The 19,342-nt window shown below is 33.8% G+C and overlaps 1 protein-coding gene across 1 annotated transcript in view; it reads left to right on the top strand.

Moving 5' to 3' along the window:
* The window catches only part of LOC136039526 (gamma-glutamyl hydrolase-like), a 70,429-nt gene that overhangs the window by 31,447 nt on the left and 19,640 nt on the right, over positions 1-19,342 (top strand). Inside the window, exons 2-4 of the mRNA XM_065723330.1 lie at positions 7-127; positions 7,184-7,234; positions 18,474-18,697. Coding sequence (XP_065579402.1) covers positions 7-127; positions 7,184-7,234; positions 18,474-18,697 — 396 coding nt within the window. The remainder of the gene's footprint in view (positions 1-6; positions 128-7,183; positions 7,235-18,473; positions 18,698-19,342) is intronic.

Genomic DNA, 19,342 nt, shown 5'->3' on the forward strand with positions numbered 1-19,342 from the left:
TTTTAGGAGTTTTAGCTCAAGAGCTTCCAAGAAGCCTTGAAGCGATAGACCCAAATGCAGAGAGCTACATTGCAGCTTCCTATGTCAAATGGGTGGAAGGAGCTGGAGGAAGAGTTGTCCCCATTATGTAAGTTAATGCCAATTCGTGATTTTAAAATCGACTTCAATCGCAGTAGAATTATTTAATAAACTAAAGAAAGTTTTAAACAGAAAAATTTTGGATTAGATCCAAGGGTCCCAAATGGGTATAAATGGCTGAATGTACACCCCCTAGCTTTAGAAAATTATCAGTTTTGTTACTTTCGTTGAAAAAACAAATATCAACAAAATCAACCATATTCTGAAGTTCAGAAAATACGTTTTTCATATCTATAATAATAGATAAATTCCTCCCTCCCTATCTTTTCGTTATTCAGCACCTCTTCTACATTTTCAAATTAATCTTATTGAACCCATTGTCACACCGAAAACGTGCTTTTGTGTCTGAACTCAAAACTAGAGGTGGTTATACATTACGACTCCGCAACCTGCAACATAAGCTACCTAAGTTAAGAGTGTAAAAAGGTCCTTTGGCTTTTCAATTAAAACACAGACTTTGCAAACACTAGTTGCGCAAACATTTTTCAAAAGCAACACATAGCTATCGTCGCGACATTAATTGGCGCTGCGTCAAAACCAGACACTCTCGCAGTTTGAAACTCGATTCCACAGCCTATATAGAACGCATGGACGGATAATAGATAGACATATTTATTAACAAATGAACTAACATCATTTTTATACAATACTAGCTGTTGGGGTGGCGCTTCGCGCCACCCCAACACCTAGTTGGTGGGGGCGCTTCGCCCCCCCCCCCAATCCCCCCCCGCCCGCGTGAGTCACTACGCGCTATATTAGTTAGGCGCCATTGTAGTTGTGTCCCTATGTCCCACCTGTGAATATAGATAGATATATATATATATATATATATATATATGTTTTTAACTACGTAAAACTTGCAAATATACAACATTCTTGGCTGTCCCATTGTCTGTGCATACAAATAGATTGTCAAGTTTACCGACTCTTGAACATGCAACATATAACTGTCCATGGGAAAAACAATCTGTATTCAGATCTATACCTCATTATTATAATGATTGCCCTTGAGCTTTGTTGATGGTGATTGCTAATCGAACATTCCCTGTGTCCCCGTCGTCATTTATATATCCCCCTGTGCCCCCCAGCGTCCCCGTTGTGTCCCGGTGTCCAGGTCTGTAATTTCTCTTTGAATGTCGCGGTCGTCATTTATATTCTCTGTGTCCCGGTGTCCCGGTCGTCATTTTTGTCCTGGTCGTCATTTGTGTTTCGGTGTCCCGGTCTGTAATTTCTCTTTGAGTGTCCTGGTCGTCATTTATATTCCCTCTGCCCCGGTCGTCATTTGTGTCCCGGTGCTTTGTTGATGGTGATTGCTAATTGAACATTCCTTGTGTCCCCGTCGCTTTCTCTTTGAGTGTCCCGGTCGTCATTTATATTTCCTACTAGCTGTTGGGGTGGCGCTTCGCGTCACCCAAACACCTAGTTGGCGGGGGCTCTTCGCACCCTCCTAAGCCCCCCCGCGAGCGTAAGTCGTTACGCGCCATATTAGTTACGCGTCATTGTAGTTGTGTCCCTGTGTCCCACCTGTGAATATAGATAAAAGAGAAAAGATTTCTCTTTTCGTTATAGACATATATGTTTTTAACTACGTAAAACTTGTGAATATACAACATTCTTCAATGTCCCATTGTCTGTGCATATAAATAGATTGTCAGGCTTACCGACTCTTGAACATGCAACATAAAATTGTCCATGGGAAAAACAATCCGTATTCAGACCTATACCTCATTATTTTAATGATTGCCCTTGAGCTTTGTTGATGGTGATTGCTAATCGAACATTCCCTTTGTCCCGGTCGTCATTTATATTCCCAATATCCCGGTCGTCATTTGTGTCCCAGTGTCCCAGTCTGTAATTTCTCTTTGAGTGTCCCGTTCGTCATTTATATTCCCTGTGTCCCGGTCATCATTTGCGTCCCGGTGTCCCGGTCTGTAATTTATCTTTGAGTGTCCCGGTCGTCATTTATATCTTCCGGTCGTTATTTGTGTCCCAGTGCCCCAGTCTGTAATTTCTCTTTGAGTGTCCCGGTCGTCATTTATATTCCCTGTGTCCCGGCTTTGAGTTTTCTTTTTCTCCTTTATTGTTCAGTTTTTTTTCCTTTTTTTAGTTTTTTTTTCTTTTTCAGTTTTTAGTTTTTCTTAGTTTTTTTTTATTAGTTTTTAGGTTTTTTTTCTTTTTAGTTTTTTTTTGTAGTTTTTACCTTTGTTTAGTTTTTTTAGTTTTTTTTTCTTTTTTAGTTTTTAGTTTTTTACCTTTTTTTGTTTTTTTTTTAGTTTTTTAGCTTTTTTAATTTTTTTAGTATTTTCTTTTTAGTTTTTTTTTGTAGTTTTTACCTTTTTTTGTTTTTTTCTTCTTTTGTATTAACGCTAAAGCCAAGGTTCAAACCTGAAGCCTCTCGGACCTAGAACCTGAAACATAACGCTTTACCAACTCAGCTACTTCGGCTTGAAACCATTCGTTTTGAGCATCTTCCTCGGGTGTTGCCATTGTAGGTTCTTCAGTCATTTTACAATTAGAAATTTCTCTTTCAAAGATCTTCTTACAATTAAAAATTTGTCTTTGAACGATATTCTTAAATACCTGTGTCCTGGTCGTCATTTATATTCCCTGTGTCCCGGTCGTCATTTGTGTCCCTGTATCCCAGTCTGTAATTTCTCTTTGAGTGTCCCGGTCGTCATTTATATTTCCTCTGTCGCGGTCGTCATTTGTGTCCCGGTCTGTAATTTCTCTTTGAGTGTTTTTTCTTTTTAGTTTTTTTTAGTTTTTTACCTTTTTTCTTTTTTCAGTTTTCTTTTTCTTCTTTATTTTTCAGCGTCACTATGAAATACATATCGCCGAACCTTTGTTTTTTTAACTAAGATCTGGTAAGCATTGATGACCTTATCCAAGTCAAAATCCCAAACCCAATCATCATCGCTATCATTTTCAGTTTTGATATGTTTTGACTCTCGCTGTCCAGGTGGATTTTCATCTAACTGCGCGGTTTTGCGTTCTTTAGCCGCAAGCCTGTTTTTTTGCTGTTCTTGTGATTCCTTGGCACGCTTTCTTTTCTTACTTTCTCTATCAGCCGCAAGTTTTTGGCATAGACTCTTTGAGCAGCTTCCTCGGCTGTTGCCATTGTAGGTTGTTCAGTCATTTTACAATTAAACATTTTTCCGTCCACGATCTTCTTACAATTAAAAATTTATCTTTGAGCGATTTTCTTAAATACTTTTAGCCTTTTTTTTCACTTTCTCTTTTAGCAGCAAGTCTGGTTTCGCGTTGCTCTTGTGATTCCTCGGCACGCTTTCTTTTCTCGCTTTCTCTATCAGCAGCAAGTTTTTTGGCATTGACTCTTTGAGCAGCTTCCTCGGCTGTTAACATTGTAGGTTCTTCAGTCATTTTACAATTAAACATTTTTCCGTGAACGAATGTCTTAAATACCTTTAATGACGTCATCGTCATAATGACGACATGACGACCTGATGGCATGACGTCACTCGATACACAGACAATTTATTTATATATATATATATAGATGTCCCGGTGTCCTGGTCGTCATTTGTGTCCCGATGTACCGGTCTGTAATTTGGTCAGTCGACAAACATGACGTCAGTCGACACACAAACATGACGTCACTCGACAGACACACAGACAACTTATTTATATATTTATATAGATTAATAAGGGGGGGGGGTTAATATCAGAATTAACAGTGGTCATAACAGAAATTTTTGTTTTCACTCCCAGAATAGAGCCAAGATCTTTCTGCGCTGATTGGCTGCCGGAGTACCGGAGGTTAACGCCTAGTCTAAAGATGTGTGTTGAAATCCTTCTATGGGCAAGATACGACTCCACTCAACTGGTGTCTATATAGGCTGTGAATTGAAAGTATTAACTGAGAATCTAAAATCTACGGCGTCATGACAGCTGGAGTGGGCTACTGCAGGCACTACCCCGTTATACTTAAGCCTCTCTAAAGCTAACTCCAAAAAAAGATTGCAATCGTTTTTACACTTGATTACGAACAGGTCGCAAGTATGTGTTGACGCAATTAAGAGCTCCGAGCAGATGGATTATAACAATATAAGAAGGGTTTAGAATTAGCTATAAGAAAAGTACTGTTGGACATTGATTTTAGTGTTATGAAGAAAATAAGTAGTTTCATTCTTTTGAACGTGAAAAAAAAATGAAGAATAATTTGAGAGCAAGAGGTTTAAATTTCACGATTGTTTGCATTGGGAAATGTTGAGTGGGGAGAAAGTACTGATAGACGTGTAAAATGGATGAATATTTATATTCGTCTTTTATGAATATAATGCATAAAACAAATACAGAAGATGAATAAAACAAATACAGAATACGAAATATCAATGAGGACTTTTTTCCCAAGACAGTGAATGAACAAAACCTATTTGAATATTTCGAACCTGTATGTAAGGGCCGTCTTCAGCAAAGAAAATAATAAACAATAACACACTTACAATAAAAATCTGGGTTAAAAATCCATTTTTAAAATAGTCTAGGCATCATTACTTCTTAACGAGAAGTCTAGTCAAGACTGTGTGATAAAAGCTAACATTTTACAAGCTAAAAAGGTTCATTCATTTCACTAACTGTATTTATTAAAAATTGAAATAATTTCTAATTGCGATGTTTGCCTTCTCTGCAGCTAATCTTGTAGTTCTTTTGGGATTGGGCTTGTTTTTATTGGTTCCTATTTTGTTTTATTTTGAATTAGATTATTTTCTATAATTAACTAGCTGTTGGGGTGGCGCTTCCCGCCACCCCAGCACCTAGCTGGTTGGGGCGCTTCGCGCCCCCCAAGCCCCCCTGCGCGCGTAAGTCGTTACGCGTCATGTCAGTTACGCGCCATTGTAGTTGTGTCCCTGTGTCCCACCTGTGAATATGGATAGATATATATATATATGTTTTTAACTACGTAAAACTTGCAAATATACAACATTCTTCGCTGTCCAATTGCGTGTCCCCGTCGTCATTTATATATCCCCCTGTGCCCCCTGACGTCTCCGTTGTAGTTGTGTCCCTGTGTCCCGGTCGTCATTTATATTCCCTGTTTGCCGGTCGTCATTCGTGTCCCGGTGCTTTTTTTCTTTTCAGTTTTTTATATTTTTATTTTTTTTCCTTTTTTTAAGTTTTTTTCTTTTTAGTTGTGTCCCTTTGTCCCGGTCGTCATTTATATTCCCTGTGTCCCGGTCTTTATTTGTGTCCCGGTGTCCCAGTCTGTAATTTCTCTTTGAGTGTCCCGGTCGTCATTTGTGTCCCGGTGTCCCGGTCTGTAATTTCGTCAGTCGACAAACATGACGTCAGTCGACAAACAACTTCATGACGACATACAGCTCAATCCTTATAATGACGTCAGTCGACAAACATGACATCAGTCGACACATAAACATGACGTCAGTTGACAGACACACAATCAACTTATTTTTATATATATAGATTTTGTGTACATAGGGTTGAGTCTGTATTCATCCAAGTCTCTATTTAGGGATGTATTAGTATTTAAGTTTTGTTTAATTTCGATTGCCTCGCGGAGAGCGGACAACTACACAGAGAATACGCAATTTAATTTAAACATTTTTATTTCTCTATTGATGAAGTTTGTGGCTCTCATGTAGAGGCTTCCTGTGTTGGTATCGTCACTATGATAAGTATAAGCAATGATAATACGCCTATCCTTGTATTATTACGAAAATGCCTGTGCAAAGTTTTAGTTTACGAATAGAAGATTTAACTTGTTTTGGGAATAAGAACACGGTTTGCGTTTCAACTGTAAAAACACCAAGAGAGTAAGGTTTCTATGTCATCAGTTTGGGGACAATGGGTATTACGATTACAGACCACCAAAAGATCGTCAAGCCAAACTTTTTGTGACCACATTTGTAACCCAAGGAAATAGAAGCCAATAAATTTTTTTTATTTAATTCATAGCGAAATGAGTAACTTTGATCAGTTTTTACCCATCATTAGTCAGTTATTTTAAGTAATTGTTCAAAATTGTTGGCATGCGCAAATTCACTATTTATTTAGTTCATCATCTGACCTTAACATTCCCTGAAAAGGTACTTTTATGAACACCCCTTACCTAAAATTTTTCTTATATGTTTTTCTGACGCTCCTAAGTATGGTAAAAATAGAATACTTTGGAAACACATTTGGGCTATATATTTGCACATGGGGGGGGGGAGGTAAAGTAGAGCGGGTCTGCATGCCTTATGTGCAACACTCAATTATTCTGCATGTTATGTAGGAAGAATTGTTTTCTAACCCCAGCCTGTCCAAATACTTTACCTTCTCCCCCTAATGTGCAAATACATAGCCCAAATTATTCATTTTCCATTTATTCTGTCACTTCTCTTTGTCTTGTCTCACGCTAAGCCGAAAGAAACTGACAAAAACCAGTTCTGCAATGCGTAAATGAATGAACAACTTGAGTGGTACTTGTACTTTCAGTGGTGTGGTACTTTCAGGAGGACTCGTATTTCATTCAACTACCCCTGAAAGTTTCAACTTTATATCCTTAGTCGTTTCTGATCTAATGTTTGATTTATTTCAATATTTTATTCAACTGCCTGATTATGAAAATAAAATTTATGTCAATAACATCAATTTATTTTAATGATGATCAAATACGAATGATGTCATTTATGTTTGATAAACCATACATGGCGTCATTTTTAATCCATCCCTTGTCAAAAGATATGCGTGTTATGTCACCTTGCATATTAAGACAGCACTGCCAGCCCCAATTACTTCTTAAACTATAATAATATAGTATTAACTTCTTAAAAATTGAAACTCAAAAGTGGATGGAAAAAATTAGGATATGCATTTCGTAAAAATACATAATTAATTTCAACGTATTTTCTCACAGGCAGAAAGATTAAAACAAAAGGTTATAAAATAAAACTAGAAATGTTTCATTAATACATATTTAATACTATTAATAGATTTTAAAGGCATTTGTATATAACTACTAGACATAAATATTTTTGATTTGTCACAGTTTTATCGTAAGTCATTAGTTTCTCTTTCTTTTTAGGATTAATCAAGATCAATCTTACTATGAATACATCTTCAACAGTGTTAATGGGTAATTAATTTATATCTAATTTTTTATTGTACAATTTCAGTTAAGCTGTAAGGTTAGTATCGTTAGAGTTACTTTTCCATGATTCAGGAATTAAAAAAAGAAAGTTTTTAAATTAGATGAAAAATAATATCTTTTATTGTCTTTCCCTAAATTTAGATCCTGGTTATATTTTCTGAAAAACCAGATGAGGTTTTATGTACCTTTCGTCTAATGTTTGTAACTATTAAGAATAACAAAGTATATTCTAACGAGTCATTGGGGAAACGATGATAAAGATCGATTAGTATTTGACTATTTATGTTGTAAGTAATTGGGCGACATTACTATTAGTTTATGGGTTGATTAGTGAAATTTGGATTAAATCAAATTTTGGAAAAAAACGTAAAATAATATCTTTTAATGTCTTTCCTTAAATTTAGATCCTGGTTATATTTTCTGGAAAACCAGCTGAGGTTTTATGTACCTTTCGTCTAATGTTTGTAACTATTAAGAATAACAAACTATAATTTAATTTATCATTGGGGAAATGATGATAAGACTAGATTTGCATTTGCTATTTATTTTGTAAGTAATTGGTGGCATTAATGTTAGTTTATAGGTTGATTGGTGAAATTTGGATTAAATCAAATTTAGGAAGAGAATATATTTGTTTTTCCATGTTTACTGAACTGCCTCTTTGGACAGCCTTTTGTCAGGCTCTCCGGCTACCCAGAAGAGCGTTGTTATTTTGTTATGTTGTTATGTTTGCTGTGAATATTTTGTTCAATAAATAGATAAAATAGAGAAAATTTTCTCAAAATCAAACTAAACTTAGTCTTTAGGATATTTTGAATTAATATTGTGGATCATTTAAAATGAAAACAAAATTCAATAGTATTTGAAGACAAAGAAGGGGTACATATCTCCTTAGATGCATTTTCTTAGCCCTCACCTCCCATAGCTCGAAACACAAAGTCAAAGAACTTGACTATTCATTTTGCTAGAAAGTATGTATGGTTGCTATCTCACATACCGGGATTTACTATCAAATCATCTAATTTGATATCCGTGAGTCATCTTTGAATCATCTATTGTTGACATCCTAGATCAAAACAACCACCAACCCGGATACCAAAGCCCCACCTTTAGTGAGAACTGGTAATTTAAATTAATATAAACTCTTTTGTAAACTACATTTGTCTTTTTTGGTAAGATTATGGTTGCATTGGCTAATAATGGGAGGTTTGACAGTGGATGATATATAGTGTCTCTAATATATACGGATATTTTATATAAGGCATGTCCAAGAATTAACAAAATTCATTGTACATGTGTATGGCAAGTGAATTTTCTTTCACTACAAAATAGAAGGAGGGTCTAGGAAAGAAAGTAGGATAGATTTGAGCACAGAATGCCGCCACCCCGGATAAATTTAGGAGTCGAGTTGTGCCTCATATTCTTATATTGTGCCAGCATCTTTTATGTTTAAGAATTAAGTACCAGGGGTGTCAGCTTCACCTGGTGAAACGAGCGACTGTTTCTTAACCTCTTTTGCAAAAATGACTTTAATTTTATTTTATTTTATTCGGGAGACCTTATTGATACTGATAAATTATTCTATACTATCGTCTATCAAAGTATTTTGAAAAGTGTATTTTAAAATATTTAGCATATGCACTCATCTGTAGCAAAATTTATTGCAACTATTCTAAATAGTTGTGACGTCATTCATATGAAAAGGTTCTTCCAAAAATAAGGCTATAAACGCATTTTCCAAAAGGCGTCATCTACCTAGAACCGTTTGTTTTTACACCGAAAAATAGTAGCATGTAAATTTTCGGAGAAAATTGTTGCACCGTTCTTGAAAAAAAGTTTACAGATAAATTAATATAATAAACAAATCCATATAATAAATATATAAAATTATTGTTCGTTTAATATGACAATACTAATTTTTCTTCAGTTTTTGGAGATGCTGAACGTGGCTATAAAAAGAACAGTCGTTAAGGTTTACAAATTGGTTAATGAAATGGTGAATAAAGATCATTTACATAAGTTTTTTTGGTTGGAATGAGGAGAGAAGATTGATTTGTATATTTCTTATTTAACGGTTTTTTGATTGAATACTATGTTTTATGGCCTTACTTAGCTTAAAATAAACTTGTCATTATTATTTAATGCATTTTGAACGCAAACTTGTGCTATTAACCTTACAGGTTTTAACATGATGAGAATTGAATAGGAATTGACTTTAAGAATAAAACCGAATCTACAATATCAACTCTTAACTTGAACTTTCTTGAACTGAACTCACTTTGGGCTGAACTTGCTCAGCTGAACTTCAGCTGAACTGAACAGCTGAACCTGAAATGATCTTGAATCACCTTGAACTTTCACATCCCAATAGTGAACTTTGTTAAATGTAAGAAACTTGAACAGGCACAAGTTGAATAATTCTCTTATTTCGCTAATATATAGTTATATATGAATAAAAAGTGCCTTAAATTTCGAAGCAAATTATGGTTTGGGGGCAACATGAACCCATCTCTCCACTGTGCACGGGCCTGAACTAGGATGCTGAGCCTTAAAAACAAATCAAATGTTGCTTACTGTATTTACATCTTAATTTACAAGAACCAGCCCCAGATGAGTTCTAAGTTAAGAAATAAGTATACCAAAACAATTACCATTCTGTATTATACCTATTATAATATAAAAACAATTTATCTATAATATAAATATTAATTACTTTATAATTAACAATTATAATTAGCAATTTATAATTATTAGATACTAGCTGTTGGGGTGGCGCTTCGCGCCACCCCAACACCTAGTTGGTGGGGCGCTTCGCGCCCCCCCCAAGCCACCCCGCGCGCGTAAGTCGTTACGCGCCATATTAGTTACTCGCCATTGTAGCTGTGTCCCTGTGTCCCACCTGTGAATAGAGATAGATATAAATATATATTTTTAACTACGTAAAACATGCGAATATACAACATTCTTCGCTGTCCCATTGTCTGTGCATATAAATGGCATTTATATTCCCTGTGTCCCGGTCGTCATTTGTGTCCTGGTGTCCCAGTTTGTAATTTCTCTTTGAGTGTCCCGGTCGTCATTTATATTCCCTGTGTCCCAGTGTCCCGGTGTCCCGGTCTGTAATTTCTATTCAAACAATCCCTGTGTCTCAGTCGTCAATTATATATCCCGCCTGTGCCCCCGGCGTCCCCGTTGTAGTTGTGTCCCTGTGTCCTGGTCGTCATTTATATTCCCGGTCGTGATTTGTATCCGGGTGTCCCAGTCTGTAATTTTTCTTTGAGGTTCCCGGTCGTCATTTATATTCCCTCTGTGTCGGTCGTCATTTGTGTCCCGGTCTGTAATTTATCTTTGAGTGTTTTTTCTTTTTAGCTTTTTTTAGTTTTTTACATTTTTTCAGTTTTTTTTCTTCTTTATTTTTCAGCGTCACTATGAAGTACATATCGCCGAACCTTTGTTTTTTAACTTAAATCTGGTAGGCATTGATGACCTTATCCAAGTCAAAATCCCAAACCCAATCATCATCGCTATCATTTTCAGTTTTGATATGTTTTGGCTCTCGCTTTCCAGGTGGATTTTCATCAAACTGTGCGGTTTTGCGTTCTTTAGCCGCAAGCCTGTTTTCTTGCTGTTCTTGTGATTCCTCGGCACGCTTTCTTTTCTTACTTTCTCTATCAGCTGCAAGTTTTTTGGCATAGACTCTCTGAGCAGCTTCCTCGGCTGTTGCCATTGTAGGTTCTTCAGTCATTTTACAATTAAACATTTTTCCGTGAACTTAAATATCTGTCTTAAGATATTTAATGCATGTCTTAAATATCTTTAATGACGTCACCGTCATAGCAAAATTGACGACAACTAACTTCATGACGTCAGTCGACACAGAAACATGACGTCACCTGACAGACAGACACACAGACAGACAACTTATTTATATATATATATAGATTACTAGCTGTTGGGGTGGCGCTTCGCGCCACCCCAACACCTAGTTGGTGGGGGCGCTTCGCGTCCCCCCCAAGCCCCCCCGCGCGCGTAAGTCGTTACGCGCCATATTAGTTACGCGCCATTGTAGTTATGTCCCTGTGTCCCACCTGCGAATATAGATAGATATATATATATATATATATATATATATATATATATATATATATATATATATGTTTTTAACTACGTAAAACTTGCGAATATACAACATTCTTTGCTGTCCCATTGTCTGTGCATATAAATAGATTTTCAGGTTTACCGACTCTTGAACATGCAACATATATTGGTCCATGGGAAAACAATCCGTATTCAGATCTATACCTCATGATTCTAATGATTGCCCTTGAGCTTTGTTGATGGTGATTGCTAATCGACCATTCCCTGAGTCTTCATCGTCATTTATATATCCCCTGTGCACCCCGGCGTCCCCTTTGTAGTTATGTCCCTGTGTCCCGGTCGTCATTTATATTCCCTGTGTCCCGGTCGTCATTTGTGTCCCGGTGTTCCAGTCTATGATTTCTCTTTGAGTGTCCCAGGCGTCATTTATATTCCTTGTGTCCCGGTGTCCCGGTCGTCATTTATATCCCCCTGTGCCCCCCGGCGTCCCCATTGTAGTTGTGTCCCTGTGTCCCGGTCGTCATTTATATTCCCTGTGTCCCGGTCGTCATTTGTATCCCGGTGTCCCGGTCTGTATATACATTCGTTTTTTAGTTTTGTTTTTCTCCTTTATTTTTTTCCTTTTTTCTTTTTTTTCTTTTTTAGTTTATTTAGATTTTTAGATTTTTTAGTTTTTTTATTAGTTTTTATTTTTTTTGTAGTTTTTACCATTTTTTTAGTTTTTTTAGTTTTTTTTTTTTACTTATGTCCTGGTCGTCATTTATACTCCCTGTGTCCCGGTCGTCATTTGTGTCTCGGTGCTTTGTTGATTGCTAATTTATATTATATTTATATTTATATTTTTTATATTTATTAATATTTTTTTAGTTTTCTTTTTCTCTTATTTTTCAGTTTTTTCCTTTTTTTAGTTTTTTCTTTTTTAGTTTTTAGTTTTTTTTTGTTTTTTACCTTTTTTTAGTTTTTTTAGTTTTTTTAGTTTTTTAGCTTTTTTAGTTTTTTTTATTAGTTTTTAGTTTTTTTTTTTAGTTTTTGCCTTTTTTTAGTTTTTTCAGTTTTTTTAGTTTTTAGTTTTTTACCTTTTTTTAGTTTTTTTTAGTTTTTTAGTAGCTTTTTTAGTTTTTTTTCTTTTTAGTTTTTTTTGTAGTTTTTACCTTTTTTAGTTTTTTTTCTTCTTTTGTATTAGTGTGAAATAATTCAGACGTCATATGCGGACAAACACGACGTCACTCGACAGACAGACAGACAGACATAACCCACAAACAACTTATTTTTATACATATTTATTCATATTTTTTTAGTTTTCTTTTTCTCTTTTATTTTTCAGTTTTTTCCTTTTTTTTAGTTTTTTTCTTTTTTAGTTTTTAGTTTTTTTTTAGTTTTTTTCCTTTTTTTAGTTTTTTTTAGTTTTTTTAGTTTTTTAGCTTTTTTAGTTTTTTTATTAGTTTTTATTTTTTTTGTAGTTTTTGCCTTTTTTTATTTTTTTCAGTTTTTTTTTTTAGTTATTAGATTTTTACCTTTTTTTAGTTTTTTTTAGTTTTTTAGCTTTTTTAGTTGTTTTTTTCTTTTTAGTTTTTTTTGTAGTTTTTACCTTTTTTAGTTTTTTTCTTCTTTTGTATTAGTGTGAAATAATTTAGTGTGACGTCGCCTGATCCACAGATCCACACACAGACAACTTATTTTTATATATATAGACTTGCTGTTGGGGTGGCGCTTCGCGCCACCCCAACACCTAGTTGGTGGGGGCGCTTCGCACCCCCCCCCCCCAAGCCCCCCCGCGCGCGTAAGTCGTTACGTGCCATATTAGTTACGCGCCATTGTAGTTGTGTCCCTATGTCCCACCTGTGAATATAGATATATATATATATATATATATATATATATATATATATATATATATATATATATATATATATATATATATATATATATATATGTTTTTAACTACGTAAAACTTGCGAATATACAACATTCTTTGCTGTCCCATTGTCTGTGCATATAAATAGATTTTCAGGTTTACCGACTCTTGAACATGCAACATATAATGGTCCATGGGAAAACAATCCGTATTCAGATCTATACCTCATGATTCTAATGATTGCCCTTGAGCTTTGTTGATGGTGATTGCTAATCGACCATTCCCTGAGTCGCCATCGTCATTTATATATCCCCCTGTGCACCCCGGCGTCCCCTTTGTAGTTATGTCCCTGTGTCCCGGTCGTCATTTATATTCCCTGTGTCCCGGTCGTCATTTGTGTCCCGGTGTTCCAGTCTGTGATTTCTCTTTGAGTGTCCCGGGCGTCATTTATATTCCTTGTGTCCCGGTGTCCCGGTCGTCATTTATATCCCCCTGTCCCCCCCGGCGTCCCCATTGTAGTTGTGTCCCTGTGTCCCGGTCGTCATTTATATTCCCTGTGTCCCGGTCGTCATTTGTATCCCGGTGTCCCGGTCTGTATATACATTCGTTTTTTAGTTTTGTTTTTCTCCTTTATTTTTTTCCTTTTTCCTTTTTTTTCTTTTTTAGTTTATTTAGATTTTTAGATTTTTTAGTTTTTTTATTAGTTTTTAGTTTTTTTGTAGTTTTTACCATTTTTTTAGTTTTTTTAGTTTTTTATTTTACTTATGTCCTGGTCGTCATTTATACTCCCTGTGTCCCGGTCGTCATTTGTGTCTCGGTGCTTTGTTGATTGCTAATTTATATTATATTTATATTTATATTTTTTATATTTATTAATATTTTTTTAGTTTTCTTTTTCTCTTATTTTTCAATTTTTTCCTTTTTTTTTAGTTTTTTCTTTTTTAGTTTTTAGTTTTTTTTTGTTTTTTACCTTTTTTAAGTTTTTTTTAGTTTTTTTAGTTTTTTAGCTTTTTTAGTTTTTTTATTAGTTTTTAGTTTTTTTTTTAGTTTTTGCCTTTTTTTAGTTTTTTCAGTTTTTTTTAGTTTTTAGTTTTTTACCTTTTTTTAGTTTTTTAGCTTTTTTAGTTTTTTTTCTTTTTAGTTTTTTTTTGTAGTTTTTACCTTTTTTAGTTTTTTTTTCTTCTTTTGTATTAGTGTGAAATAATTCAGACGTCATATGCGGACAAACACGACGTCACTCGACAGACAGACAGACAGACATAACCCACAAACAACTTATTTTTATATATATTTATTCATATTTTTTTAGTTTTCTTTTTCTCTTTTATTTTTCAGTTTTTTCCTTTTTTTTAGTTTTTTTCTTTTTTAGTTTTTAGTTTTTTTTAGTTTTTTACCTTTTTTTAGTTTTTTTTTAGTTTTTTTAGTTTTTTTGTTTTTTTAGTTTTTTTATTAGTTTTTATTTTTTTTGTAGTTTTTGCCTTTTTTTATTTTTTTCAGTTTTTTTTTGTTATTATATTTTTACCTTTTTTTAGTTTTTTTTTAGTTTTTTAGCTTTTTTAGTTTTTTTTTCTTTTTAGTTTTTTTTTGTAGTTTTTACCTTTTTTAGTTTTTTTCTTCTTTTGTATTAGTGTGAAATAATTTAGTGTGACGTCGCCTGATCCACAGATCCACACACAGACAACTTATTTTTATATATATAGACTTGCTGTTGGGGTGGCGCTTCGCGCCACCCCAACACCTAGTTGGTGGGGGCGCTTCGCGCACTCCCCCCCCAAGCCCCCCCGCGCGCGTAAGTCGTTACGCGCCATATTAGTTACGCGCCATTGTAGTTGTGTCCCTATGTCCCACCTGTGAATATAGATAGATATCTATATATATATATATATATATATATATATATATATATATATATATATATATATATATATATATATATATATATATATATATATATATATATATATATATATGTTTTTAACTACGTAAAACTTGCGAATATACAACATTCTTTGCTGTCCCATTGTCTGTGCATATAAATAGATTTTCAGGTTTACCGACTCTTGAACATGCAACATATAATGGTCCATGGGAAAACAATCCGTATTCAGATCTATACCTCATGATTCTAATGATTGCCCTTGAGCTTTGTTGATGGTGATTGCTAATCGACCATTCCCTGAGTCGCCATCGTCATTTATATATCCCCCTGTGCACCCCGGCGTCCCCTTTGTAGTTATGTCCCTGTGTCCCGGTCGTCATTTATATTCCCTGTGTCCCGGTCGTCATTTGTGTCCCGGTGTTCCAGTCTGTGATTTCTCTTTGAGTGTCCCGGGCGTCATTTATATTCCTTGTGTCCCGGTGTCCCGGTCGTCATTTATATCCCCCTGTGCCCCCCGGCGTCCCCATTGTAGTTATGTCCCTGTGTCCCGGTCGTCATTTATATTCCCTGTGTCCCGGTCGTCATTTGTATCCCGGTGTCCCGGTCTGTATATACATTCGTTTTTTAGTTTTGTTTTTCTCCTTTATTTTTTTCCTTTTTTCTTTTTTTCTTTTTTAGTTTATTTAGATTTTTAGATTTTTTAGTTTTTTTATTAGTTTTTAGTTTTTTTGTAGTTATTACCATTTTTTTAGTTTTTTTAGTTTTTTTTTTTACTTATGTCCTGGTCGTCATTTATACTCCCTGTGTCCCGGTCGTCATTTGTGTCTCGGTGCTTTGTTGATTGCTAATTTATATTATATTTATATTTATATTTTTTATATTTATTAATATTTTTTTAGTTTTCTTTTTCTCTTATTTTTCAGTTTTTTCCTTTTTTTTTAGTTTTTTCTTTTTTAGTTTTTAGTTTTTTTTTGTTTTTTACCTTTTTTTAGTTTTTTTTAGTTTTTTTAGTTTTTTAGCTTTTTTAGTTTTTTTATTAGTTTTTAGTTTTTTTTTTAGTTTTTGCCTTTTTTTAGTTTTTTCAGTTTTTTTTAGTTTTTAGTTTTTTACCTTTTTTTAGTTTTTTAGCTTTTTTAGTTTTTTTTCTTTTTAGTTTTTTTTGTAGTTTTTACCTTTTTTAGTTTTTTTTCTTCTTTTGTATTAGTGTGAAATAATTCAGACGTCATATGCGGACAAACACGACGTCACTCGACAGACAGACAGACAGACATAACCCACAAACAACTTATTTTTATATATATTTATTCATATTTTTTTAGTTTTCTTTTTCTCTTTTATTTTTCAGTTTTTTCCTTTTTTTTAGTTTTTTTCTTTTTTAGTTTTTAGTTTTTTTTAGTTTTTTACCTTTTTTTAGTTTTTTTTAGTTTTTTTAGTTTTTTAGTTTTTTTAGTTTTTTTATTAGTTTTTATTTTTTTTGTAGTTTTTGCCTTTTTTTATTTTTTTTCAGTTTTTTTTTGTTATTATATTTTTACCTTTTTTTAGTTTTTTTTTAGTTTTTTAGCTTTTTTAGTTTTTTTTTTCTTTTTAGTTTTTTTTTGTAGTTTTTACCTTTTTTAGTTTTTTTCTTCTTTTGTATTAGTGTGAAATAATTTAGTGTGACGTCACCTGATCCACAGATCCACACACAGACAACTTATTTTTATATAGATAGATATTACGAGATATCTGCAGTAGATTTTTTTGCAAAGTAAATAAAATACTTCTATGACCTTTTCAAAAAATATAAAACATAATTTTTCCCAAATAACGAAATTTTCTTTTTTTATCGACTTCAACTTTTACAATTATGATTTCCAAGAAGTTTCCATTTTTCTTACCAGAAGCTAAAGGGAAAGATGATTTATTTTTCAATGTCTGGTTCAGAATTTTTTTTTCCTCTAAAAATTGCTTTAGTTTTAAATTGTAATCGCGGAGGGATAGAAGGAAACAAATGTAAAAACTTTTCTTCTTTCATATGGGCCAAAAAATTCCACATGGGAATTCAAACAGGTGGGACCAGCCTTTTTTTTCTTTTTTTTTTATTGAAATAAAATTTTATTGGCCTTACATTGGGTTTACATACAGGAAGGTGAACACAAAAGAACCAATAAGGTTTAAAATGCTGGATTATTTAGCTGCCATTTCTGACGCCTATAGAATAGTGTGATTACCTTTACGTCAGAAATGTAATCCAATAAAGTTATATTCCACTTTCTATCGCAGACCAGTGGAAAGTAATATCTCATTTTCTACTTATTAACTGCATTATTAGCGGCACTAATCCTAATAAATTAACAGTAAGACCTTAACCTTGAAATATCGTAAACCACTTTTCACAAGTGATATATTTACTCTATCCAATTTTAATTTTCAAAAGTATCCTATCTGGGAAAGTTCTACTTTCGATGACATTTGAGAGACTTTATCACTGAAGGGGGGGGGGGAATTCATTTCCTCTGATGACATATTGACCATAGAAAATTTAACGAATAAATCTCCGTTTAGTTACATATGGATTGTTATTTCTTAACATGCTTTTCTTTCATTTTCGTAACTTATTATATGATTTAATGTCTCAAATCCGCATTTGTGTATCCGTATTTAAAACAGTGTATTTTTTTATTCTTTATATTTGTATATTCGTACTAGCATGCTAAATCCATAATTCGCAAAATATACTCTATAACAATTCCTTATTAGAATTCAAGACTGTCAGAAGTGCCAAATTTGTCCTGCTTTGAAATTAATTCTCGGATTTGGTTTATATTCGTATATTCGTACTTGCATGCTAAATCTATAATTTCAAAATCTACCCTATAATATTTCCTTATTCGAATTCAAGACTGTAAGAAGTATCGAACTTGTCCTGCTTTGAAATTAGTTCTAGGATTTGGTTTATATTCGTATATTCGTACTTGTATGCTAAATCCATAATTTCGAAAATATACCCTATGGCAATCCCCTATTAGAATTCAAGACTGTAAGAAGTGCCAAATTCGCCCTGCTTTGAAATTAATTCTCGGGTTTGGTTTTGCCAGTCAATCCAACATGGAAATATGGCCCGGAAGTTTATAAGGAACAAAATATTCTTAATGTTGGTATTAGGAACTTTTTTCTTGTGATGGTATCAGCATAGAGCATATTTTAAAATTTAACTATTTTGATGTGAAAGACTTCTTCTAAAAAGGTTTTCATGGAGAGTAATTACTTCCAAAAATACCAACTCATTTATTTTTTCCAGTTTATCCAACTTCAATTTTCAAAAATACCATTTCCAAGGAAACATTTCCAAGATAATTTTAATGATAAGTAGATGAACAGACTTGCAATTTATTTTTCAATGACTATTTCAGGATCCTATTCCCCGGAGGAGGAGTCAGTTTAGTCTCATCTGGATACGGTATCGCTGGATTGAAGCTCTACAATTTGGCAAAAGCGGCAAATCGTAATGGAGACTTTTTCCCACTTTGGGGGACTTGCCTAGGGTTTGAACTTATGAGTTATATGGAGGTTGAAAGACTTTGGCTGACTGAGTGTGACTCTTGGAATGAGGCCCTTCATCTTGGCGTTATCACAGGTTTGTTACCTCACTATCAATCGCGCACAATTTATATAAAGTTGACAAATAAGTCGTAGCTGATTTTTAATGAATATACAGTCTAATTTGAAATATTTATTGTGTATTATTATTTATTTAAAAATTAACTGTAAAGTGAGGAACAAATGAACGTTCAATTGGGGATAAGTCCATTTTTTTAAGTATTATAGCATTAAAAAACTCCGGAACTTAAGCCATTATTTGGGTATTTGGGCTATTGACCTACTTGCATAACCATACTACAAGAGATAATTCATTAGCATAATCCAGCCGGCATCTCGTTTTCAAATACCCGTCTGAACATGATTAACTGAGAGGCGTGTTTTGATGGTTTAATCATATAAATTTCTTATTTGGATTGAATGAAGCTGGTCTTACCAAGCCCCTAAACATAACAAACCTATAGTAAACCGGCAAAGTTGTGTTCCCCAATCAATCAATTGCTATGGCATTTTTTTTAGAGGGAAGTTATTGTCACCCATGTCCAGCCTCCAAGGGGCCCAATGCCCCCCTCTCAACTTTCGACCCCTTTTTAGTACTGCTTTGTTAACTTTAATTTTTTAACTTTAATTTTTACTTAGAAATTTTTTCAACTTTTCTTCATGTCTTAAAAATGACATGAAA

Source organism: Artemia franciscana, chromosome 19 (genome assembly GCF_032884065.1).
Source record: "Artemia franciscana chromosome 19, ASM3288406v1, whole genome shotgun sequence".
Classification (NCBI taxonomy): domain Eukaryota; kingdom Metazoa; phylum Arthropoda; class Branchiopoda; order Anostraca; family Artemiidae; genus Artemia; species Artemia franciscana.